The sequence below is a fragment of the Lynx canadensis genome, chromosome C1, assembly GCF_007474595.2.
Source record: "Lynx canadensis isolate LIC74 chromosome C1, mLynCan4.pri.v2, whole genome shotgun sequence".
Taxonomy (NCBI): Eukaryota; Metazoa; Chordata; class Mammalia; order Carnivora; family Felidae; genus Lynx; species Lynx canadensis.
Genome location: NC_044310.1, coordinates 118,154,645 through 118,179,773, shown reverse-complemented (window position 1 = coordinate 118,179,773; position 25,129 = coordinate 118,154,645). Strand labels below are relative to the sequence as shown.

The window sequence follows — 25,129 nt, the reverse complement described above, 5'->3', positions numbered from 1 at the left end:
TGGTACAATTCAGTGGTGGTTAACTCATTCATAGTATCATGCAACCATCACCTCTATCTAGATCTAAGATATTTTCACCACCACCAAAAGGGAACTGCTCAGCAGTTACTCCCCATTCTCCCTCCCCTTGGCCCCAGGCAACTACTAATCTAATTTCTGTCTGTATGGATTGCCCGATCTGGACATTTCATATAAATGGAATCATACAATCCATGGTCTTCTGTAACTGGCTTTCTTCACTTAACTTGTTTTCAAGATGCATGCATCCATGTTGTAGCATGTATTAACCCATCATTTCTTTTTAAGACTCAATAATGTTCCATTGTGTGTATACACCACGTTTTTTTCTCCATTCATCAGTCCATGGACACTTGGATTGTTTCTGCCTCTTGGCCATTGAGACTAGTTGTGCTATATGAATATGCATGTACAAGTCTTTGTTTGAAGACCTATAATGGATTCTTTTCTTAATACTACACCCTTCCTTATCCTTAGAAGAGGGAAACTTAAAAAACAGAATAAAAATAAAATTAACATATAAAATATCAAATTAATGGTATTTTTTAATGATTAATGATAATGTTTACATTAATAATATTTAAGAATCACTAGTATTTAACATACTTTATCTCATTTATCATCATAATCCAAAGTAGACATTATCACCTCCATTGTATAGATCAAGAAACCAAGGCTCAGAAGGTTAAATAACTTGTCCATGGTTGCACAGCCAGCGAGTGTGAGCCAACTTCGGACCCCAGGTTTTTCTGACCCCTCTCTGCCTCTCTGACTACCTCACACAACAAACTTGTCAGAGGAGGCGAAAGAATGGGTAAGAGGCACACTTCCTTGACTTGTAATTCTCACCAAACTCTTCCCTTGGTGAAGTCATGATGCAGAAGTTGGTGGAATGAAAACACAGGCCGTATCCACAAGCCCAGAGAAACGGTGAGTGGTGTTGATGTGGCTTCTTAGGTGTGAGTCAACCGCTCACCAGGATCACTCCCGACCCTTCCCCCCAGCTGATTGTCTGAATGAATACAGCCAGTCCCGTCCCCTGCGTCCCCAAGCTGGCCCCGCCTCCCGTACCGCAGTGGGTTTGGCCACAATGCATGTCCAAGAGTGGACTAAAGTAGGCCACATACCTGGGGCCGGCTGCTCCACACCCGGGTCTCCCGGCTTCTCTTTGGAGAGTTCCTGCAGGCACTGGTCCCGTTCCTCCCGAAGCACCTGGAGCACATCACACAGTCGGGGGAGGGCACCCACCTGCAAGTCCAAAACCAAGAATGCACATCCGTGCCACTAACTCCACTGTACCACAAAGAGACTTTCTGTGAGCACGAGTGGGGCTAGACAGTGAGGATTCGAACTGAGGAGGGTAAAATCCAGCAGGGAGCTCTTCACAGTGAGGTAGAGGCAGCCACTCCTGGGAGAAAATTCAGGCCACTGAATTCTGGGACAGCCAGGATGCTCGAACCATCTGTAGCTTGTCCCCTGCAAATCTTGCCCTTGAGTTTACGAGGACACCCGAGCCCGGTGAGTTACTTTCTGGGGACCTATTAGTCTGCAGGACTTCGTTTATTCCAACAGTGTTCATTTCTCAGGCTTGGCAAGTTAAGTTTTGATTCAAGGGTCTTTGAAACCTACATTCAACCATCTCCCTGTTCCCCAGAAGAGAGCATATATCCACCCCAGGCAAACACTGACGGAGGGATGTGTTGGACAGGAAGGACTGGCACACAGTCCTGGCTTCCTAGCTCTTCCTAGAGTAGATTTCCAGAGCATGGCTCCATTCTTTCATTTGTGCTGACACTTGATAAATATGTGAGTGAGGGAAGGAAGGAGGAAGGAAGGAAGGAAGGAAGGAAGGAAGGAAGGAAGGAAGGAACAACTCAAAACACCAATGAATTGAACCCTTATTTTACTTTTTACAGAGTAGGGAATTTTTTTTATAAATTTTTAAAAGTTTGTTTCTTTTGAGAGACAGAGCGGAGGAGGGGCAGAGAGAGAGGGAGAGAGAGAATCCCAGGCAGACTCCATGTGGTCAGCACGGAGCCCAATGTGGGGCTCGAACTCATGAACCGTGAGATCATGACCTGAGCCAAAACGAAGAGTCGGACGCTTAACCGACTGAGCCACCCAGGCGCCCCTACAGAGTATGGAATTTTAATATTAGAGTCTTTTCGCATACATTAACTTACTTAAGCATCAAAATAACCCCGTAAAGAGACACAGAAAAGGAAACTGAGGCCCATAGTAGTTAGGGCATGTGACCAAGGTCCTATACCCAAGGTTCTGAATTTCAGAAACCGGCCTTCCAAGAGGTCAAGGACCAAGTCTTAAACCCTCTTGTCACCCCTGCACTAAATGCTTCGTGGATGGAAATGTCAACATAATGGAACAGGGGGAGAAGTCCCCGGCGACAAGGCCATGCTCCAAAATGGCCCAAATAAACAAAAGCTCTGGGCCAGAGAAGGGCACCTAAGGTAGCACTGTATTCAAACGATTCCAAAGGCAAACATAAATAATCTGACGATCTCTCTGTTAATTTGGATCTTCCACATCTCATGACCCTTCACTAATGCAGTCAGAAAGCACCTATCAGCCGTCAGCAGCTGCTCTCTTCCAGCTACTCCCTGACCATAAGTGACTGGATCCGTGATCCCCATGAAACACACACATCACCTCCCCTGGCACGGAGCCCACAGTCAGCCACAACAGAGCTGTTGCAGGACCATCTGTGTCTACCCAGCACTAAAATCACATTATGTGGGGCACCTGGGTGGCTCAGTCACTTGAGTGTCCGAGTCTTAGTTTCGGCTCGGGTCATGATCTCACAGGTTGCGCGTTTGAGCCCTGCATCGGGCTCTGTGCTGACAGCACAGAGACTGCTTGGGATTCTCTCTCTCTCTCTCTCTCTCTCTCTCTCGGCCCCTCCCCTGCGTGCGCGCTCTCTCTCTCAAAATAAATACACTTAAAATTCATTCCTTCCCCGTTCATCACCCCTAAGTTTCCATCTCATGCCTGACCATTATAACACATGACTTCATCACCTCGCTTGTGATGACTCTTATATTTAGACACTTATGTTAAAACGTTCCCTAAGAATATAGTCACTGTCAGGAGAACCGGCACGCAGCCCCGCATACTCGTGCCCTTGTCTCCCTGTGGCGTTCTCTCCGGGTCCTCGCGGAAGCCCATCATCACCACCACCCTCTGGCTTTTCGGCGGAGGCGGTAGATGAGCTTGAGTGGAAAAATCCACCTGTGGGTTGGCAGGCTGCCATTAGTTCACCAAAGGTCTCAAGTAGGCACACAGCCTGTTCGGTGCCACTTTGAAGCTAACATTACTCTTAAAAGGTGAGACGCTGCAGGAGGGAGTGTGAACAGGTACAATCTTTTAAGTGTATATATGTAAGCATATGTTAAGTGTCACAAAAATGTCCAGACCCTTTGGCCGACTGACTTTACTTCTGAGAATCCACCCTGTAGGTGGCAAAAGCTTTATATAGAAGGATTCTGCGACAGCTTTAAGTATAACGGAAAACAAAGGGATGGGCTTCTGGGAGATGTAGCACACGTACGTTTTTCCTATTGCTCCCGCGAAGTACAAGAAACCCTGGACGTTATATACAAAAGAAGCATTAGAAGATTCTGGAAGGTGGACAGAAGGCAAAGTGGCTAAAGACCTCATGACCCAAGGAAGTGGTGAGTTCTGTCAGGTTTCTTTTCACCCCATATACCCCATTCCTGGAGCCGAAGAAATCAGCAATAAGGAAATGCAGCCAGATGCAGAGGAAAAAGCCCCAACAAAAGCCTGCTCGCTCTAGCCAAGGGCCAGGAAAGAGGAAGTCTAGCAAGAAGAAAATGTATAGGCGATAACTGCCCACTCCAGCCAAACACCACAGAAAAGCCTGTGGTCAGCTGGGGAGCCAGGACTTCCACCTTCCCCAGGCTGTGACGCAGGGCCCCAGCCTCCCTGCCAGGGCGGTGTCTCAGACGGCCAAGCAAGGAGCTGGCGCATTCAGCCCTGTTGTGTGGTAACACAGCCCCCCCAGCCCGTGATGCCAGCGGAGACTGGACTCTCCCCCCAGCCCAGAAGGAAGGAGGTCCCCTTCATCTCCCCACCGGGGTGGTGTCCCAGGTGCTGCAGGAGAACTGCCCACCCAGAATCCTATACTCGGCAAAAGATACCTCCAGGAATGAAAGGAGAGTCAAGACATTCTCAGGGAAGGAAAACTCAAAGAACTCGTTGTCAGCATCCTCCCCTAAAAGAGTGGCTAAAGGAAGGTTCTCTAAACACAAGGAGGCCTGGCAGACACTCGGCACTTTCACCATCACCAGTGTGACGGGAGCCCCCACTGTAGTGTTATGAGACCATGTGGGGAGCTGATAGTCCCACCCCTCACTTGTCAGTAAGGGGGACCCTTCCTCCTCTGTCAGTGTCAAATCAGACAGAGTGGGGAAGCTGGACTTCTATTTGCACCTGGAAGAAATGAGGGAGCATCCACCCCCTTCCTCATCAGAAAAAGCCCACGAAGAGGTTTAAGTAAGACCCAGAGCCCTACGGCATAGAAAATGCCCCACTTTCTTCTTTTTTTTTTTTTTTAATCTTTTTCTTTTAAGGTTCATTTATTTTGAGAGAGAGAGCACAAGCAGGGGAGGGGCAGAGAGAGAAGGAAAGAGAGAATCCTAAGCAGGCTCTGCGCTGTCAGCACAGAGCCTGATGTGGGGCTTGATCCCCCGAACCACGAGATCACAGCCTGAGACAAAAATCAAGAGTCCGATGCTCCACGAACTGAGCCATCCAGATGCCCCCGAAATGTCCCGCTTTCAGTCAAAGATCACTCATCACATTAAGGTTGACATCAAACTGAATGAAAAATGATCAACAGATGCCAACACTAGGGGCACCTGAGTGGCTCAGTTGGTTAAGCGTCCGACTTGGGCTCAGAACACGATCTCATGGTTCATGAGTTTGAGCTCTGAGTCAGGCTCTTCACTGATGGCTTGGGGCCTGGAGCCTGCTTCAGATGCTCTGTGTCCCTCTCTCTCTTTGCCCTTCCCCAGCTTGGGCACTCTCTCTCTCTTTCTCTTTCTCTCTCAAAAATAAATAAATAATAATAAAAAAAATAGATGCCAACACTGAGGTGACAGGGACCTGCAATGATTTGACAAAGGTTGTAGAGCAGCCATCATAAAAATGCTTCCGTGAGCAATTACAGGTACACTTGGAACAACTAGAAATATACACCTCGGCAAAAAGAGGAAAGTTTCAGCAAAGAAATGAAAGATATAAAGCAATCAAATGTAAAAGTTAGAACTGAAAGAGACCATAACTGAAGTAGAAAAGCTCAGTGGGAGGGCTCAGCGGAGGGAAAAATTAAACTGAAAATAAAAAGGCACAGACTTTGGAGGGCCTGACTGGCTCAGTCAGTGGAGCATGCCACTCTGAGGTCATGAGTTCAAGCCGCACGTTGGGCGTGGAGCCTACTTACGAAAATAAAAAGTGAAATGAAAACGCTAAAATAATCCTTAAAAAATAAATTACTTTCTGTTAAAGTTTATTTATATATTTTGAGAGAGAGAAAGAGCGAGCTGGGGAGGGGCAGAGAGAGGGGGTAGAGGATCCGAAGAGGGCTCCATGCTGATAACAGACAGCCCCATGTGGGGCTTGAACTCACGAACCCGTGAGATCATGACCCGAGCTGAAGTTGGACGCTTAATCGACTGAGCCACCCAAATGTCCCTAAAAAATAAATTAAAAAATAAAAACAAAACAAAAAGTGAACAGACTTCCAGGGTTACATGTGACAACAAAAGCACAATCCATAGAAGGAAAATCGGGTAAAGTGGACTTCATAAAAATTTAAAAGGAGCACCTGGGTCGCTTGGTCAGTGAAGCGTCTGACACTTGGTTTTGGCTCAGGTCATGATCTCATGGTTTGTGAGTTCGAGCCCCGTATGAGGCTCTGTGCTGACAGTGCGGAGCCTGCTTGGGATTCTCTCTCTCTCTCTCTCTCTCTCTCTCTCTCTCCCCTCCTCCTGCTTGCAAGTGCATGGGTTCTCTCTCTCTCAAAATGAATAAATAAACTTTAAAAAAAAATTAAAAAAAATTTAAAGCCTTTTACTTCATGTTAAGCAGATGAAAAGACAAACTACAGACTGGGAGAAAATATTTGCATTCGCATATTCAAGAAAGGACTAATACCTAGAATGCATAAAGACCCTTCAAATCTCAACAGTAAACAAACAATATCATTACAACATAGGCAAAAGACACGAGGAGACATTTCACAGAAGATATACAGATGCCAAATGAGCACATGAAATGGTTTCCAAAATTATTAGCTATTAAGTGAACACAAATTGAAACCACAATGTGTTATCACTATACTCTATCAGAATGGTTAAAATACAAAAAACTAGTAACCACAAATGCTGGTGACGTCGTGGAGAAACTAGATCACTCATAGGTTGCTGGTGGGAATGTAAGATGGTGTAGCCATTCTGGGAAACAGGTTGGCAGTGTTTTACATAAGCTAAACATGCAGCTTTTACATGATCCAGCAATTTATCTCAGGGAAATGAAAATTTATATTCCTGCAAGAACCAGTATGCGAATCTTTATAGCGGTTTTTATTCAATGGGTGAATGATTACACAGATCACTGCACATCCATACTATGGAATTCCACTCAGCAATAAAGAGGAATAAACTAAGGCTGCCTAGGTGGCTCAGTCAGTTAAGCATCCAACTCTTGATTTCAGCTTGGGTCATGATCTCGCTGTTCATGAGTTCGAGCCCCACATCTGGCTCTGCGAAGACAGTGCAGAGGAGACTGCTTGAGATTCTGTCTCCTGTCTCCCTCTTTCTCTGCCCCTCTCCTGTGCTCTCTCTCTCTCTCTCAAAAACAAATAAATAAATAAACGCTTAAAAAAATAAAAAGGAGATGAATCTTCAGAGAAGTATGCGGAGTGAAAAAAGCCAATCCCAAAATGTTACATACCATATGATTCTATTTGTATGAACTCTTGACATGACAAAATTATAGAAAGAGAGAGCAAATTAGTGGTCAGGAATTAACGAAGGGACGGGAGTGGGAAGGAAGTGGCTGTGACTGTAACAGAGCACCATGAAAGATTCTTGGGGTAACAAAAATATTCTGTATCTTGACTGCATCAATGTAATGTTGTACTATCTATAGTTTTGAAAGATTTTATCAATGGGAGAAACTGACAAAAGGCTATGCGGGGATCTTTCCGCATTATTTCTTACCATCTACAATTCTCTCAGAGGCAAAAGTTTACATTGTAGGGGCCCCTGGGTGGCTCAGTCCGTTAAGCATCTAACTCCTCGTTTTGGCTCAGGTCATGATCTCAAGGTTTGTGGGATCAAGCCCCACATCGGGGCTCTGTGCTGACAGGACAGAGCCTGCTTAGGATTCTCTCTCTCTCTCTCTCTCCGCCCCCCTCTCTCTCTCAAAATAAATACACTTTTAAAAATATGTAAATATATAGAGGAAGGTAGATACTTAATTCCGTGGCTCTGTTCCCATTCCTACCTCCAGTTGTAACCTCTCTGGCAGAGACTGATCTTTGTCTCTTTAATAATTACTCTTCCTCTGCTGCAATCAGAATTTAACTGGGCATATGGTTGCCCATCTGGAGACTAGAGTTTCCAGCTTCCCTGCAACTAAAGTGCACCCACATGACTAGGTTCTAGCAATGGAGTAGAGCAAAAGACACATGTGCAAGCACAATCTCGTGCCCATAAAAGGAAAGGGACATGCTTCCCCCTTTCATGCGTGGATACGGTGATGAGCCATATTCAATCGTGGGGATGAGGGCAATGCTTCAGGCTTGACTATGTTGCCAGATTCAGAGGACAAAACCCATGGGGGACTGCACTTGTGAATTTCCACACTTCATAGCATCCTTTTGGTGTTAACATTGACAAAGTAACTCGTAACAGACTTAGGAGATTTACTGCCAAGGACAGGGAAAGAGGCATATCGTAGTCAGAATTATCAGTCCCAATTCCATATAGGAGTTTATACATATGAGTTCAAGGTGGGTGGAGTATACTTCCTTCCTTGGGCCTAGCCATGTGACTGGTCACTGGTGTATTAGATAGATCTGATAGGAAGAGAGGCTCAAAATATGTTTGCACAGCTGTGCTTGCTCTCTTGCATTTCTGCCACCTGGGGTATCTTGCAGGTCGTGCAGCAGACCTGTACCCAACCCAGGGACTGGAGCCAAGCCAGCTGAGCCCAGCCTGGATCAATCAAACCCTAGTTGACTTGCGAACACCATGAGAGAAATAAAGCCTTATTGCTGAATATCCCTGAGATTTTTTGTGATTGTTATGCATGACATACGGTAGGAAAGAGATTCTGAGGCAGCACCAAGGTGCATGATTTAGGGAGCTGAAGTTTCTACCAAATGGGTGGCGATTTGCACTGTGGGGTTAAAGAAAGGAGTACTCCCACAGAGTGGACTCTTGAGAGCAATGGAGCAAGGTTAGAAATGACAGAACACCTATCCTGGGAACATCTCTCCAAGAAAAGTTCAACTTCCTTGGCAGTTTTACCTTGGACTATAGAAAGAATAATAATCACGGGGCACTTGGGTGGCTCAGCCGGTTGAGCGTTTGACTTCGGCTCAGGTCATGATCTCGCAGTTGGTGAGTTCGAGTCCCCCCGCATCGGGCTCTGTGCTGACCGCTCAGAGCCTGGAGCCTGCTTCGGATTCTATGTCTCCCTCTCTCTCTGTTCCTCCCCTGCTCATGCTCTGTCTGTCTCTGTCTCTCAAAAATGAATAAAGTTAAACAAAATTTTTTTAAGAATAATAATCAGAAGACAGTTTAACTTTATATATATATTTGTGTGTTTTTTTTTTAAGGTAAGCTTCATGCCCATTGCAGAGCCCAACGTGGGGCTTGAACTCATGACCCTGAGATCAAGACCTGGATGTTTAATGGGGGAACCTGGGTGGCTCAGTTGGTTAAGAGTTCGACTTCGGCTCAGGTGATGATCTCATGCTTCATGAGTTCCAGCCCCGTGTTGAGATCTCTGTCAGCACAGAGCCTGCTTCAGATCCTCTGTCCCCTTCTCTCTGCCCTTACCCTGCTCTCTCTCTCTCTCTCAAAAATAAACAAACATTAAATATATTTTTTAAAAAAAGACCTGAACACTTAACCGACTGACCCTTTTTTTTTAATTGTAGTGATATATACATAGCATGAAATTTACTACTTTAACCATGTTTTTTTTTTTTAATTTTTTTTTCAACGTTTTTTATTTATTTTTGGGACAGAGAGAGACAGAGCATGAACGGGGGAGGGGCAGAGAGAGAGGGAGACACAGAATCGGAAACAGGCTCCAGGCTCTGAGCCATCAGCCCAGAGCCCGACGCGGGGCTCGAACTCACGGACCGCGAGATCGTGACCTGGCTGAAGTCGGACGCTTAACCGACTGTGCCACCCAGGCGCCCCTACTTTAACCATGTTTAAGTGTACAAGTCCATGGCATTAAGTACATTTATAATGTACTTTACAATGGTGTGCAACCATCATCACTATCCATTTCCAGAATTTTTTCAGCATTGCAACAGAAACTCCATACCCATTGAACAATAACTACCCATTTCCCTCCTTCCCTAGCCTCTGGTGACTTCTAGTCTACTTTCTGACTCTACAAATTTGCCTATTGTAGGTGCTTCACGTAAGTAGAATCACATATTTGTTCTTTCGTACCTGGCTTATTTCACTTAGTATGTTTTCAAGGCTCATCCACATTGTAGAATCTATTGGAATTTCATTCCCTTTTAGCTGAATGATATTCCATTGTGTATAGACACTACATTTTGTTCTTCCATTCATCTGTTGATGGATGGTGTTTGGGTTGCTACGACCACTTAGCTATTATAAATAATGCTGCTATGAACATGGGTGTGCAAATATCTCTTTGAATCACTGCTTTTGATTCTTTTGAGTGTATCCCCAGAGACAGAATTGCTGAATCATATGGTAATTCTATGTTTACTTTTTTAGGAGCCACCAAATGGTTTCCATAGTAGCTGCACCATTTTGCATTCCCACTAGCAAAGCACAGGGGTTCCATTTTCTCCGTATCCTCATCAACCCTTGTTTTGTTTTGTTTTTTATCCACTGTATTTTTTTTTGAAGTAGGCTCTACCCCCAATGTGGGGCTCGAACGCAGGACCCTGAGATCAAGAGTTGCATGCTCTACTGACTGAGTCGGCCAGGCGCCCCTATTTGTGTTTTGTTTTCGTGACAGTCACCCTGATGGGTGTGAAGGGGCTCATTCCACATTTCTTTCACCCTCGATCCTTCCAATAAAACTTAATAAGCCAAAATAATTTTGGGTTGTGGTGGCATGCCCACTAAAGACAGCGAAAGCATTCTGCTGAAAGGACTGAGCCCATGGCCCCGGATGGTGACCAGTAGAGAAGAAAAGGCGCCCTTCGGGGGTCTGGGAGTGGCTGAGAAGAGTGTGTTCAATGGAGGAACCAGCTGGTAGAGGCATCAGAGGGAGAATAAACGGGACACAAGCCCCCTGACCATCTAAATTAACCCAGAAAAGCGGGGGGGTGGGAGCTGAAAATTAGTAGCCATTAGTAGCTGAAAATTAGTATATTTATTCATATATTTCTGTATACTTATTAAATATAATTTTACTCAAAATTCACAGGAGAAACAGCAAATGAAGACTAGAGAATTGCTAAAACTTTCCTCAAAACCAGAACTATTAGTCCTTAAAAAGTACCCTTAAACAGTTGTAAAAAAATTGAGTTTGTGTTTGTACATGGTTTTTTTCCCTCTTTTACTTGTACTAGTGCCAAAGAAATTATCATGAAAAACAGCAGTTCCCTTCTCTAACCTTTACCTGCTTTCCGGAGGCAATCATTTTCAACTCTTTTTAGCTGTTTATTTTCCTTTTTATCTCCATATTTTTTCAAGATTTTATTTTCAAGTAATCTCTATACCCAACGTGGGGCTCAAACCCCTAACCCTGAGACCATGCTCCATGACCAGAGACAGCCAGGCGCCCCTCCATATTTTAAAATTATGTTCTTATACTACTATTTCTTGGTTTGTTAATCTGAGACATTATTCAAAACTCTGTTATGGAAGACAAAGATGTAGATGTTTTTAAATCTCCTTACATATACTTCTTTCCCCCATATATTACATATACTTCTGCTGATTTAATTTTTAGTGAAATGAATGGTGTGTATTTATAACGTTTTCTTTTGACTCTGAAGTATTGTCCACTGCTGAGTCTAGCCATGTAAAATGATTATGTCTCTTCTTGTACATTTTGTTTTTCCTGAGGTCAATTATTACCTTGTTTTTTCATTTGATTAGCGTTCTATGTACATATGGCTAATTTTTTTAAGTGCTCCAACAGCTCCGTGGGACATCTATCAACGGTTGTACTTGTCTTACCTCCAGAGACTTCTCTGCCAGTCCTCGTTCCTCTTGTGCCAACCTGGGCCTGATGCCTGGTGGCTTGGGGTACCCTCCCCCCAACTTTTCTGGCTAGACTTTGATTTCGTAGATTCCACATCTTTTTCCTTGCCTCACTTCCTCGTTTTGCAGAAGTTGCCACCTAAGAAAGTGTAAGTAGGAGATAAACTTTGAAACCTTTGCAGGAGCGAAGAAGCTTTTATTAGTTTGATTAATTATCAAATGAATAATTTGGGCAGAGAATTCTAGGTTGAAAATAAATTTCGTTCCAGATCTTGAAGGCATTTCTCCTTCTCTCTTCCTGTATTGATAAGATACCCAACTGTGCTCCCAAACCTTTTGTATGTGACTTTTCTCTTCTCTGTAGAAATATTTCGGATTTTTCTGTTTTTAGTCGCTTTTAAATTCCTTGAGGAAATGGTCCTTTTTTAATTCATTGGTCAAGAGACTCAGGGGCCATTTCTATCTGAAGATTTGTGTTCTTCATGTTGGAATTTTTTAAATGTTATATGGTTTATTTTATTATTTCCTCCCTTCATCTTCTCTATTCTGTCTTCCTAGAACTCATATTATTTGAATAATGGGCAACGTGGATGGACCCTCTAATCTTTTCACCTTTCTCGACTCTTCTACCGTTGTGTCATATGCTTTTTTTTTTTTTTAATTTGAGAGAGAGAGAAAGAGAGCATGAGTGGGGGAGAGGGACAGAGAGAGACAGAAAGAGAGAGAGAATCTTAAGCAGGCTCCACACTCAGCACAGAACCTGACTCAGGGCTTCATCTCACCACCCTGGGATCATGACCTGAGCAGAAATCAAGAGTTGGCTGCTCAACCGACTGAGGCACCCAGGCGCCCTGATGTGCTGTTGAGTTTCCTAATAAATGTTTTGTCATCATCATACAATTACTTTCCAGGCAGCCTTTCTTACTCTCTGGTGATTCCATTTCTCCAGCACCCTCTTTCCCACACTCCCTCTTCTTGAATCTTGCATCCTTGTTAAGAACTGTATATCAGGATATTAATTGTAGTCACGTGACCTTTTCCTCCTCTCTGCATGGACGACATTTTCTGTAAGTTCCTTTCTCCTGTTTGTTTGCTTTCACACTGGAGGCCTTCCTCAATGCCATATCTACATACATACATATGTATCTGTGTGTGTGTGTGTGTGTGTGTGTGTGTGTGTATACCTACATATATATATGTAGGTATATATATATGTGTGTGTGTAATTGAAGTATGGTTGACATACACTATTACATTAGTTTCAGGTGCACAATATAATGATTCCACAAGCCCGTACCTTATTGCTATGGTCGCCACAAGTGTAGACACTCTCTGTCCCCATACCACACCGTCACAATACCATTGGCTATATTCCCTGTGCTGCGATCAATGCCACAGTTACACTTGAGGCACTAAAGAGGTCCTTGGAACCACTGTGGGCCTGAACAGTTTGTAGCCTTTGCTATAAAAAAAATAATAATAATAATCAGGCTGAGAGGGTCCCCCCAGTCAGGATTTATGTTTCTCCTCCACGCTTGGAGACTTTCCAGGGCGATGTGGGCCGATCAAACACTTTGTCATCAATCCCCCTCCACCCGGTGCAGGGACGTAGATTGTTATTTTTCCCAGACTGCTACCATTGTTTCATTCCTGAAGATTTCTTGAAATCTCTGCTTCATTGTTGTCTTATCTTGTTCCCTTTGACTTTGTGGGCTTATACCTTTGTGATTCCTTTACTATCATTTTAAGGATGCTCCCAAGGGAAGAGCAGATAAACACTTGTGGATAATCTGCCATTTTAAACTGGATGTCCTCATGTAACATTGTGATATAACAGAAATATACATTTGGTGTTCATCCTTGGTTCCTGGCAGAGCGCTCCTAAAACGCTTGTAGTTTCCGGAGCAGTAAGGGTGAGAGAAGCATCTTTTGTTATAATATTTGGTCTGACTCTTCTAATACAAGAGCTTCCAAGACCCTGCAAATCTCCGAAGTGATGAGTGACTTTGCAAATGCTGATGAGATGATCAGTGGCTGGGGGGGAGGGGGTCGCAGATAACTTCAGCAGAGATAACCACTTCAGGTGGTTAGAGACTGGCACTTCCGGCTGCCCTTCTGGCCACAGGAGATGAAAGACAGGGTAGAGATTGAGTTAATCACCAACGGCCAGTGATTTCAACAATCATGCCTATGATTCCTCTGTAGGGGCGCCTGGGTGGCTCAGTCGATTAAACATCTGACTTCAGTTCAGGTCATGATCTCACAGTTTGTGAGTTCGAACCCTGTGTGGGGCTCTCTGCTGACCATGAGGAGCCTGCTTTGGATTCTCTGTCTCCCTCTCTCTCTGCCCCTTCCCTGCTTGCTCTCTTTCTCTCCCTCTTGCTCTCTCTCTCTCTCTCTCTCTCTCAAGAATAAATAAATAAACATTTTTTTTTTAAGCCTGTAAATACCCTATATAACAGGGTTTGGAGCTTCCTGGTGGGTGAATACATGGAGATGCTGGGAGCTCCACATGTCCCCTTCCTTGCTTTCTGCATTTTTTCCACTTGGCTGTCCCTGCATTGTATCTTTTATAATAAACCAGTAATGGTAAGTAAAGTGCTTTCCTGAGTCCTGGGAGCCCTTCTAGCAAATGATCGATTCCAAGGAGGAGGTCACGGGAGCCCCCAAAGTACAGCTGGTTGGTCAGAAGGGCACTTGGCCCGGGCTTGGGACTGGCGTCTGAAGTAGAAGCCATCTTGTGGACTGTCCTCAACCTGTAGGGTCTGTGCTAATTCCAGGTGCTTAGAGTCAGAACTGAATTGAATTTTAGAACACCCAGCTGGTATCTGGAGAGTTGGGGAATTGATTGTCAATGTGAGGGGGGAAAAAAACCACATATTTAGTGTCATAAGTGAAATGTTTTGAGCAGAAAATACCAAAATAGTTGGTGCCAAGAATGGGATGCTGTTTGGTAGAAAAAACAGCACCTCAGGGGGCGCCTGGGTGGCTCAGTCGGTTGAGCAGCCGACTTCGGCTCAGGTCATGATCTCACGGTCCGTGAGTTCGAGCCCCGCGTCAGGCTCTGTGCTGACAGCTCAGAGCCTGGAGCCTGTTTCGGATTCTGTGTCTCCCTCTCTCTGACCCTCCCTCGTTCATGCTCTGTCTCTCTCTGTCTCAAAAATAAATAAACGTTAAAAAAAAATTTTAAAGAACACCCAGCACCTCAGGGGGCACCTGGGTGGCTTGGTCCATTAAGCCTCCCACTTGGGCTTAGTTCATGATCTCAAGGTTTGTGGGTTTGAGCCCTGCATCAGGCTCATTGCTGTCAGCGCAGAGCCCACTTCGGATCCTCTGTCCCCTTCTCTCTCTGCCCGTCCCCTGCTCATGCTCTCTCTCAAAAATAAATAAACACTTTTAAAAAACCAAATAGCACCTCAGAACTAAGCACCTTTAAAAATATGTATTCCCCATAAATTCAGTAAGAGATTATCAGGAAAAAAAATTTACCAAATTGTACTTTTTAAAATTTTTATTATTTTTTATTTTTTATTTATTTATTTTTTTAATTTTTTTTTTCAACGTTTATTTATTTTTAGGACAGAGAGAAACAGAGCATGAACGGGGGAGGGGCAGAGAGAGAGGGAGACACAGAATGGGAAACAGGCTCCAGGCTCTGAGCCATCAGCCCAGAGCCCGACGCGGGGCTCGAACTCCCGGACCGCGAGATCGTGACCTGGCTGAAGTCGGACGCTCAACCGACTGCGCCACCCAGGCGCCCCATAAAAATTTTTATTATTTTTTAAATGCATTTATTTATTTTGAGAGAGAGAGAGAGAGAGAGAGAGAGAGAGAGAGAATCCCAAGCAGGCTCCATGCTGTGGTGAAGGGGAGGGTAGGAGAGGGCTCAATCCCAGGGATGGTGAGATCCTGACCTAAACCGAGACAAGATTGGGAGGGGAAGCTTAATCTACTGGGCCACCCAGCCACCCCTTTGTTATTTTAATTAACCAAACAGAAACACACATTACATTACTTTCTTCTTCAGTTTCAGATTTTGAGTTCAGCCCATCTTTACATCTGGAGTTTTAAAAATATTGGCGCAATCATGTCAAAACTTTGGCTTTTTAAATATTTAGACTGCAAAATGTTTCATATACCTTTGTCTTTTCCTAGAATTTTAAGTCAAATTTCTTTTTTCTTGTTGATCACAAAATCCATAAGCCTTCACCTTGTCAATTACATAGCATAGTTGCACTCCAAGGTTCTGAATAGAGCAGCTCTGTGGAATATTGTCTATGAACCTCTTTGGAACTGACTTCAAGGAGTCCTTAGACTTTCCGGACTAAATCCTCTCTTTTTCAGAACTGTGGAACTGATCTGCCCATTGCTGTCCTTTGTAAACTCCACTTTTTTGTATCCCATATTTTATTTTATTTTATTTTATTTTATTTTTAATTAAAAAAAATTTTTACAGGAAGCCATCAAAATCTTCAAAGAGGAAGCAGGCAAAAACATCTTTGATCTTTGCCACAGCAACTTCTTACTCAACATGTCTCCAGAGGCAAGGGAAACAAAAGCAAAAATGAACTATTGGGAGCTCATCAAAATAAAAAGCTTCTGCACAGTGAAGGAAACAATCAGCAAAACTAAAAGGCAACCGACAGAATGGGAGAAGATATTTGCAAATGACATACCAGATAAAGGGTTAGTATCCAATATCTATAAAGAACTTATCAAACTCAACACCCAAAAAACAAACAATCCAGTGAATAAACGGGCAAAAGACATGAATAGACACTTCTCCAAAGAATACATCCAGATGGCCAACCGACACATGAAAAAAATGCTCAACGTCACTCATCATCAGGGAAATACACATCAAAACCACAATGAGACACCACCTTACACCTGTCAGAATGGCTCACATTAACGACTCAGGCAACAACAGATGTTGACGAGGATGCAGAAAAAGAGGCTCTCTTTTGCATTGCTGGTGGGAATGCGAACTGGTACAGCCACTCTGGAAAACAGTGTAGAGGTTCCTCAAAAAATTAAAACTAGAACTACCCTACAACCCAGCAATTGCACTACTAGGCATTTATCCAAGGGATACAGGTATGCTGTTTCGAAGGGACACATGCACCCCAATGTTTATAGAAGCACTATAAACAATAGCCGAAGTATTGAAAGAGTCCAAATGTCCATTGATGGATGAATGGATAAAGACGATGTGGTATATATGTATATAATGGAATATTAGTCGGCAATCAAAAAGAATGAAATCTTGCCATTTGCAACGACGTGTATGGAACTGGAGGGTATTATGCTAAGTGAAATTAGTCAGTCTGAGAAAGACAAATATCCTATGACTTCATTCATATGAGGACTTTATGACACAGCACAGATGAACATAAGGGAAGGGAAGCAAAAATAATATAAAAACAGGGAGGGGGACAAAACATAAAAGATTCTTAAATATAGAGAACAGACGGTTACTGGAGAGATTGTGGGAGGGGTTACTGGATGGGCTAAATGGGTAAGGGGCAGTAAGGAATCTACTTCTGAAATCACTGTTGCACTATATGCTAACTAATTTGGATGTAAGTTTAAAAAATAAAATTGAAAAAATTTTTAATGTTTATTTGTTTTTTGAGAGACAGAGAAAGACAGAGAGTGAGCGGGAGAGGGGCAGAGAGAGAGGGAGACACAGAATCGGAAGCAGGCTCCAGGCTCTGAGCTGTCAGCACAGAACCTGACATGGGGCTTGAACTCATGAACCTCAAGATCACGACCTGAGCTGAAGTCAGATGCTTAACCGACGAAGCCACCCAGGTGCCCCTATTTTTAATTTTTTAAAACTAGCCTCCCAGTGTGGGGCTTAAACTAACGACCTTGAGATCAAAGGCCACATGTGCTACCAACTGAGCCAGCCAGGCTCCCCTGTATCTCATATTTTAGATTCAGTTTCGGCTTCGTTGGGTATAACCTACAGTAATTTCTTTTTAGAAAGTCACTTGCATTGTAAACGTTCTAAGACCATGTACCTAGCAATGTCTCTATGTAAGTATCACTCTTTGAATGTCACTTAGTAGTTAATCATGGCTGGCCCACTACAGTATAAGTTCATACCTGTGGCTTGATGATTGTGAGGAGTTTCCACTGTCCGTTTCTTTTTTTTTTTTTTTTTTTTTTCAACGTTTATTTATTTTTGGGACAGAGAGAGACAAAGCATGAACGGGGGAAGGGCAGAGAGAGAGGGAGACACAGAATCGGAAACAGGCTCCAGGCTCTGAGCCATCAGCCCAGAGCCTGACGCGGGGCTCGAACTCACGGACCGCGAGATCGTGACCTGGCTGAAGTCGGACGCTTAACCGACTGCGCCACCCAGGCGCCCCTCCACTGTCCGTTTCTTAGGGGGATTTGCTCGGATGGTAGACATATTTTGAGGTGTCTGCTCAACCTATTAGCCAACAACTCCTCCCTGGGAAGATCTCTTCATCCTGAGATATGCTGTGAGGTCCCATCTCAATGATCAGACCATTAGAGGAAATTTAACCCAGTTTGGGACAATGCACTTTCCTCTCTTGGATATTTGGTATAGGGAGGGGGAATCAAGGTCAACCTCTCCCACTCCTAAAGCATGTAATCTTGAAAATTATGGGGCAACCATATTCTATCCTTCAGAAAGCGAGAGAAAAATCCAGTCTGCAGAGAGAGAGAATAACTAAGCAAAATAAGGGAGGAAAGACATCAAGCGAGAGTTCTGTTAGTGTAACTCTGGACTCTTGAATCTGAAAAGGTAAAATGTGGGAGGAGATAAACTAAAACTCTGTAGAATTCTGAAGAAGGTGAAGAAACTCAACATCACTTTGCGTACACACTTTACAATACAGTTACTTGCCTGCCAACTTGAGACTGGAAAGAATTTTTTTCAATGTTTTCAAGTAAAAGGAGATACGATACTAGTCGAGTTTATACAATGAGAACTAAGAAAAGGAAACTTATCGTACAACCAGTTCAAAATGCAAAATTTCATCAAATATTCACTGGGCACCTACTTTATGGACAGCAATTGATTCATCACTGGAGACGCAAAGGTGAATGGGACACAGTTCCTGCTCTTGAAGTTCATGGTCCAAGAGGGTCCAGAGAGGCCGACAGCTAAAGGACACAGTGAAGGCAGCGGCCAGATCATAGGGGACCAAAAGTGGCAGCAAGGGGCCCAGGATGGGGACCAGGAGCCTGTGAAGAGCAGAAAGGCGAGTGGAGAGGAGGGAGGTTCCCACACCAGAGGCCTCTGAGAGGCCAGGGTCCCATGCCCACTTTGCCCAGGACACTTGGGTGTATGCCTGCTGTCTCAACATCATTATTTACAACCTTCCTTCTGTCTCCTAAATCATGCAGTCACCCTAGGTAGGACCAGGGCCGAAAAGCGTGTAGTGAAGACAGCAAAATGAAGGCCACACAAAATGAAGAGACGGATGTCAGTTGGGGGGGGGGGGGGAGGGATGGACGAGCAGGCTACAGTGGGCTGAGAAATCAGTGGAAGGGGAGGCATCATGAATGCTTTTTCCAAGTAACTGGCCATTATGGGGCAGAAGTGGACCTGTGGCTAGAAGGCCCAGAGTGCAGAGGGAGGGCTCTTTACCGGGTGGACAGACCATGGCAAGTTGACCAGCTGATGGGGACAGCCAGGTAAGAGGAAGACGGTAAAGACTGGGCACAGTGACTTCACTGTGTAATCTCAGGATGGATTGGGGTCCCCATGGATTGGGGTGGGAGGATTGGGAGCATAGGGGTAGGGACTGGCCACACAGGCAGCAGGAGAGCCTCTTTTCCACTCGGATGGTGCTATGGACCGAATGCGTCCTCCCCAAATTCAGATGTTGAAACCCCATCCCTCATTGTGGCTATATTTGTAGATAGAGCCTATAGGGAGGTAATTAAGGTTAAGGTCATAACAGTGAAACCCTGATCTGATAGGATTAGTGTCCTTACAAGAAGAGAAGCCAGAGATCTCATTCTGTCTCTCTGTACCCACTCAGATGAGGACAGAGCAGGAAGAGAGGTCTCACCAGAACCCAGCTCTACCAGCCCTTCATCTGGGACATCCAGCTCCAGAACCATGAGAAAATAAATTTCTGTTGGTTGAGCCACCCAATCTGTGGTAATTTGTTATGGCAGCCCAAGACGACTGAGACAGATGGGAGGGAAGGGGATGGGGCAGGGGTGGGGAGTGGCAGACAATTAGGCACGTCTACGAGGGCAAGATGTTGGTCAGAGTAAGTTCATTCTCTGACTTTCAGGAAATAGGAAGCAAGCGTGTCCATTGAAAATGAAAGAGGTTGGTAACATCAGGAACATGAGATGACCCATGGACATCATGGAGAGCCCACAGAGGAGGGACTGATGTTGGACATGTGGGGATTCTGGAGAAGATTGGAAACCTTGGGAGCCCTGGCAGTATGGTGGGCTGGGACTGCAGGACATGGCCAAGCAGGAGTGTCCCTTTCCCAAATGCCCTCTGGAATTGGTCAGACACAGAATACTGAGGCTGGGCACCAGGATATTATTATTTTCTGGAGTCCACATGAATGTTCAGCAGCCCTCTGTTTATAATGTAAGCAAGTCGATAGGATCTGAGTGTTGTGGGTTTTACCTCAGGCTGCAGGCCGTCCCAACGCCCCAGTGAAGGTCAGTGGTGAGGAACCTCAGCTTGCTAAGGGCAGGGAAGCAAGGAGCAAATCAGGGACATTGGGGGTCCCACTGTGGCGGGGAACTCTCACGCTGGTTACGAAGTCTGATCTTTCAGCGAGGGGTGCCAGGAAGAGAGCTGAGCCCTCCCATGGCATGAAGGAAGTCATAGGCCAGAGATTTGGGGGACAGGGTGGAGGGAGGTGGGCTCCATGGGAATGCAGAAAGGTGATGTCAAAGCTAAGAGAAGGAGCCTCCTAGGGGTGCCTGGATGGCTCAGCTAAGCGGCTGACTTTTGGTTTCGGCTCAGGTCATGATCTCTAGGTTTAAGCTCAGCCTCAGGCTCGCGCTGGCACTGGGGGGCCTGCTTGGGATTCTCTCTCTTTCTCTGCCCCTCCCCTTCTTATACGCAATCTCTTGAAAGAACCCCCCTAACCAGTTTGAGAAGTGTACCTCCTGTTTGATTGATTTTGTGACCCCAAGCTCATCTCTACCCGCCTCAATAAAATGCTGTGTGTAATTCAATATTTGTTTTATGTCTTATAACACGATTAGATAAAACTGAAATTAATGTCATTTATAGGCTTGGGAGAGAATTTTATGACAGCCCCTTGGGCACCAGAAACCAGTGCAGGCCTCTTTCTGGGACCAGATGCCTGTGCTGGTTAGGAATCCCTGGGCTGGGTCCTCACATCACGTTTGGCTGGGCGACCCTGACAAATGGCTTCACCTCTTTCTGAGCCTGTTTCTGCCTCTGCACAATGAAGGTTATGATTGTTTTTTTTTTTTTTTTTTAAGTTTATTTGGAGAGAGAGAGAGAACACACAAGAGCATGAACAGGAGAAGGGCAGGGAGAGAGAGAAAATCCCAAGCAGGCTCCATAGGGTCAGCACAGAGCCAGATGTGGGGCGCCGATGCACGAACCATGAGATCATGACCTGAGCTGAACACAAGAGTCCAACGATCAACCCACCGAGACACCCGGGGGCCCCAAAGGCTCCAATTGTTGATGTGGGAATGACGTTGGATCGTGCTGGCGAGGACTTGGCCGAGTATCCGGTGTGACGTACGTGCTCAAAAAAGGCAAGCCGTTATCACCGTCGTCATTCACGTTAATTTTAGAGATAGTAAAGATTTCAAAAGAAATCCACAAATATTTCCCCAGAAAACGAGAAAGTGATTTTTCAGGTACATAAAAAATCCCAGGGACCCTCCTCTGAGGAGTTATCAATAGCCAGACCCCTCAGGACCCTTGCAGGCCTTCCTACAAGTCTGCTCCCCGGCTTGCCACAGAGCTTGTCAGCCTGTGGATGCAGGAACGCCGTGTGCCACGACTTCTGTTTCTGAGCCATCAACTGAGATGGGATGGAGACAGGAGGGAAAGTGGGAGGGAGGCTGGAGAAGATCAAGTCCAGTCTTGGTGCAAGGCTTGTCGGGAAGTGGGTTTTCATCAGGTACACCTGTTCTGTCTTCGGCCCACGTTCCCTGTCACCAAACCCACTGCCCCGAATCCAACACGCGATGAACACCTGTTGGTAGTTCCGCTAACACGTTTCCCCGGAAACAGGACAACCTTCAAGGCAGTGGTTCTCGACCGCAGGCAGTTCTGCCCTCTCAGCCTCCCAGGGGACACTGGGCAGTGTCTGGAAAGATTTTTCTGTTGGCACAACTTGGAGATGCTCCTGGCTTCTAGTGGGTAAAGGCCAGGGATGGTGCTAGACAGCATACGAGGCACAGGCCAGTCCCCCACAACAAAGAATTGGGGGCTCCCCTCTCTCCATCGTGTCTCCATTATTCCCACCTTATCGCTTCCTCCATGCTGAGGGAGGGCATAGCCCCCTTCCTGGCACCCCTCGCCGAAAACTCAGCTTTAGTGTCCGGGATTAGGGGTGTCAAGAAACCTCGCTTGATTTTAACTCACTAAGGTTATCAAGTTGGCAGCTTGCCAGATGCCACGGATTAAAAAACCGGACCTTGAATGACTATTTTTTATTTGCTTGACACGCTTATGCACAATTTTGCAAGCAACAATTGTCCTCAGGGTGTCATTGTTTCTTACTCGTTGCTAATATGAGAGCGCCACAGTTTACGACACTCCTTTTGGGTATCACTGTTTCATTCTTTCACTCCTTCATTCATTCACCCATTCACTCAACCAACACAGACTCATTGGGCTCCTCCTTACACTGGGGTGGCTCTAGGGACAGAGAGTGAATAGAAAGAACTCTCAGGGTGTGTGTATTGGGGAGGAGGAGGACAGATGCACTAGTAAATAACGACAATATCATTCCGGGTAAAAGCCCTCATGAGATACACAGGGCCTGGGATAGCAAAGGGGAGTGTGGCCCACATGTCCTATGGAGGTCTCAGAACACTGGCCCCTTCAACCATCATCACTTTCTGGTTTCTATTTGCAAGGGATCCCCCTGACACCTCCCTGTATGGCAAGGCGAGGGACTGGGGTGGGAAGTGACAATCAACAATTTGGCCTAATAATACCCATTAAGAAGAGGCCTGTGATCTCCCTCAAGGGGGAGGGGCAAATGAATAAAAAAATTGTTTGAATGCCCTTAAATGTCTAAATCAAATGTCTGACCGCTCAGAGAAAAAAAAAAAAAAAAAAAAAACAGAAGGTAAGCAAGGTTTCAAAGCCTGGGAAATACTCCAACCAAAGTAGGTCAGCTCCATTCTTATTTATTAAAGGAGTTCTTGCCAAGAAGTATGAGACCTCAGGTCTGGATAAGCCCAGGAAACTCCCGGAGGACCAAGACTTGCACACAGGAAACCATCTTATAATAATACAAGGCGGTACATGAGTGTATGAAAAGGACATTTAAGACGACATAAGGGAGAGGGCCCTGGATGAGTGAGAATCGAGAGATCTGGGTTCTAGTCCCAGCTCCACCACTAACTTGCAGATTTGGGGCAGGTGTCTTTTCTCTGTGGGTCTCAGTTTGCTCATCTGTACAATAAGGGAATTGGACCAGAGCATAAGGAAGCAGCCTTCCAAGGCACACTGAAGACTCTCATTTCCCCCACTGCTTATTCTTGACATACCCTAGGGGTCCCTTTGAGATGAAAAAGTTAACCCTCGGTCCTGAAGCCCAGACACCTGTTGATTTCTTCTGACAACCTCAGGGTTACTGCAAATACTTAAGAAGGAGGTGGGAAAGGTCACAAGGAGGAAGCTGTTGCCTCTCCCATCCCTGGGCTCTTTATAACAACATACCTAGAGGATTTGAATTGTCCCCAGTGTCCCAGGTGGCATTTCCTCAAACTGGGAATTCAGATTAATGAGTGGGTACTGTAGTTCCAGCATATTCCAGTACCAGCACTGCCACTGATGAGAAGAGGCTCCGCGGTTACACGGGAGATGGGAACGAAAGTCCCAAATTCCACCCTTCCAAACTTACTGCTGCTGGAATGTCACGGAGCTGCCAGAAAGATGGGGGCATCTCCTGAGCATCAACACTCCCATCAGCTTTGGAAGCAAAGGTTTTTCTTATAGTCAAACAGGAGAGGACTACCGAAGGCAAGGTTGTTGGATACCGGGAAGGACTTGCCCAGGACACAGACTGGAGACTCAGAATTGGGTCCCCAAGCACTTTTCCTGGGGAGTTTCTTGGCACAGAGGCCTTGAGGGCCAGTTGGCAATGCTGGGAGGAAGAAGTGGTTCTGGAATCTGCACCCCCTCCTTATTCCTTCCATCCAGCCTGTCTGAGTACAGCCACTCTCTCATTCACAAATCCCAGTGGGAGAGACCCCGGATTCCCAGGAGTTTCTGTGGGAAAGGAAAACAAGCCACCCACTCTGCCTTTCTCTTTTCTTTTCCAGCTCCTCCCTGGACCGGGTTTGCGGAGACTGCTACTCCCAGAACTCCCCAGACGTGCAGACTTTAGGGAGCCAAATCCCACAGGAGAGGGAGGGAGCTGCGACTGCTCCCACCACAGAGCCGGAAGCTCCAGCCAGAGCTTTTTGAGGTTTTTTCCCTTCTGCAGTCCGGTGTGGGTGTGCGTGTGTGCGTGTGTGCGTGTGTGTGTGTGTGTGTGTGTGTGTGTGGTGTGTGTAAATGTCAAGGCTTTGGGGCAGACGGATGTGGGTTCCAATCGCCTTTTCCTGGGGCAAGATTTTTGGCCTCCGAGAGCCTCGGTTTCCTAGACCCTAAAGCGAGGGTGACAATATCAGCCGATTGTAAGGTTCCAATGAACTATGGATGGAGGGTGCCCAGAACACATTAGGCGCTGGCAGGGGCGCCTCCAGAGTTTCCGTCGAAGTGCAGCCTGGAGGAAGGGGTGGCTTGGGGGGCCGAGGGGGTTTATCTTACAGCTGCCTTTGCCCGACTCACTTGCTGTTTTTATCCTGGGAGAGAAGGCTATAGGGAGAGGAGCTGACAGGGATGATCCTTGCTGGGGACGAGGTGTTAGAGTTCCCACTCCATCGAGGAAGATCTGCGGACCCCTCCACGCCCGCCACGCAGGGTATCCGCGGAGAGGCACGGTACTCACGGTGTGCGCAGCGCAGGCGAGCAGCAGCAGCAACGGCAACAGCAGCGGGCGGGGACGCATGGTGCCCCGCGCTCTCCCCGTGGGCGCCTCGACGGCCGCGCACCTGTGCGCACCCCCGGCCCGGGGGCTCAACGCCCTCCGCAGGGTCCCGCGCCCCGGCCGGCAGCCGCGGCCGGAGGAGCCATGGCAGGGCCACCTAAGCCGCGGCGAGCCCCGGGACTGCTTCTCCTCGGAAGAGGTGGCAGCGCGCTAAGCCGCCCAGCCCATTGATAAGGACGCCGCGCCGCCCGTCCGCCCGCCCGCGCTCCTCCACCCGGCCGCTACTGGCAGGGAGCCGGCGCGCGGGCCTGCTGGGGAGGAGGCGGGAGGGGTCGGGGGGGGGGGGCTGCAGGGGAGGAGGCCGGGGGGGGGGGCGGAGGTTACAACGGAGGAGGCGGGGGGGGGGGCTTCAGG

General features: G+C 46.2%; 1 protein-coding gene across 1 annotated transcript in view; it reads right to left on the bottom strand.

Moving 5' to 3' along the window:
- SCTR (secretin receptor) overlaps positions 1-24,736 on the bottom strand; it is a 78,914-nt gene extending 54,178 nt beyond the window's left edge. Inside the window, exons 1-2 of the mRNA XM_030323701.1 lie at positions 24,677-24,736; positions 1,146-1,266 (exon numbers count right to left, since the gene is read on the bottom strand). Of these exons, the coding sequence (XP_030179561.1) occupies positions 1,146-1,266; positions 24,677-24,736 (181 nt within the window). The remainder of the gene's footprint in view (positions 1-1,145; positions 1,267-24,676) is intronic.
- Between the last annotated feature and the right edge of the window lie 393 nt (positions 24,737-25,129).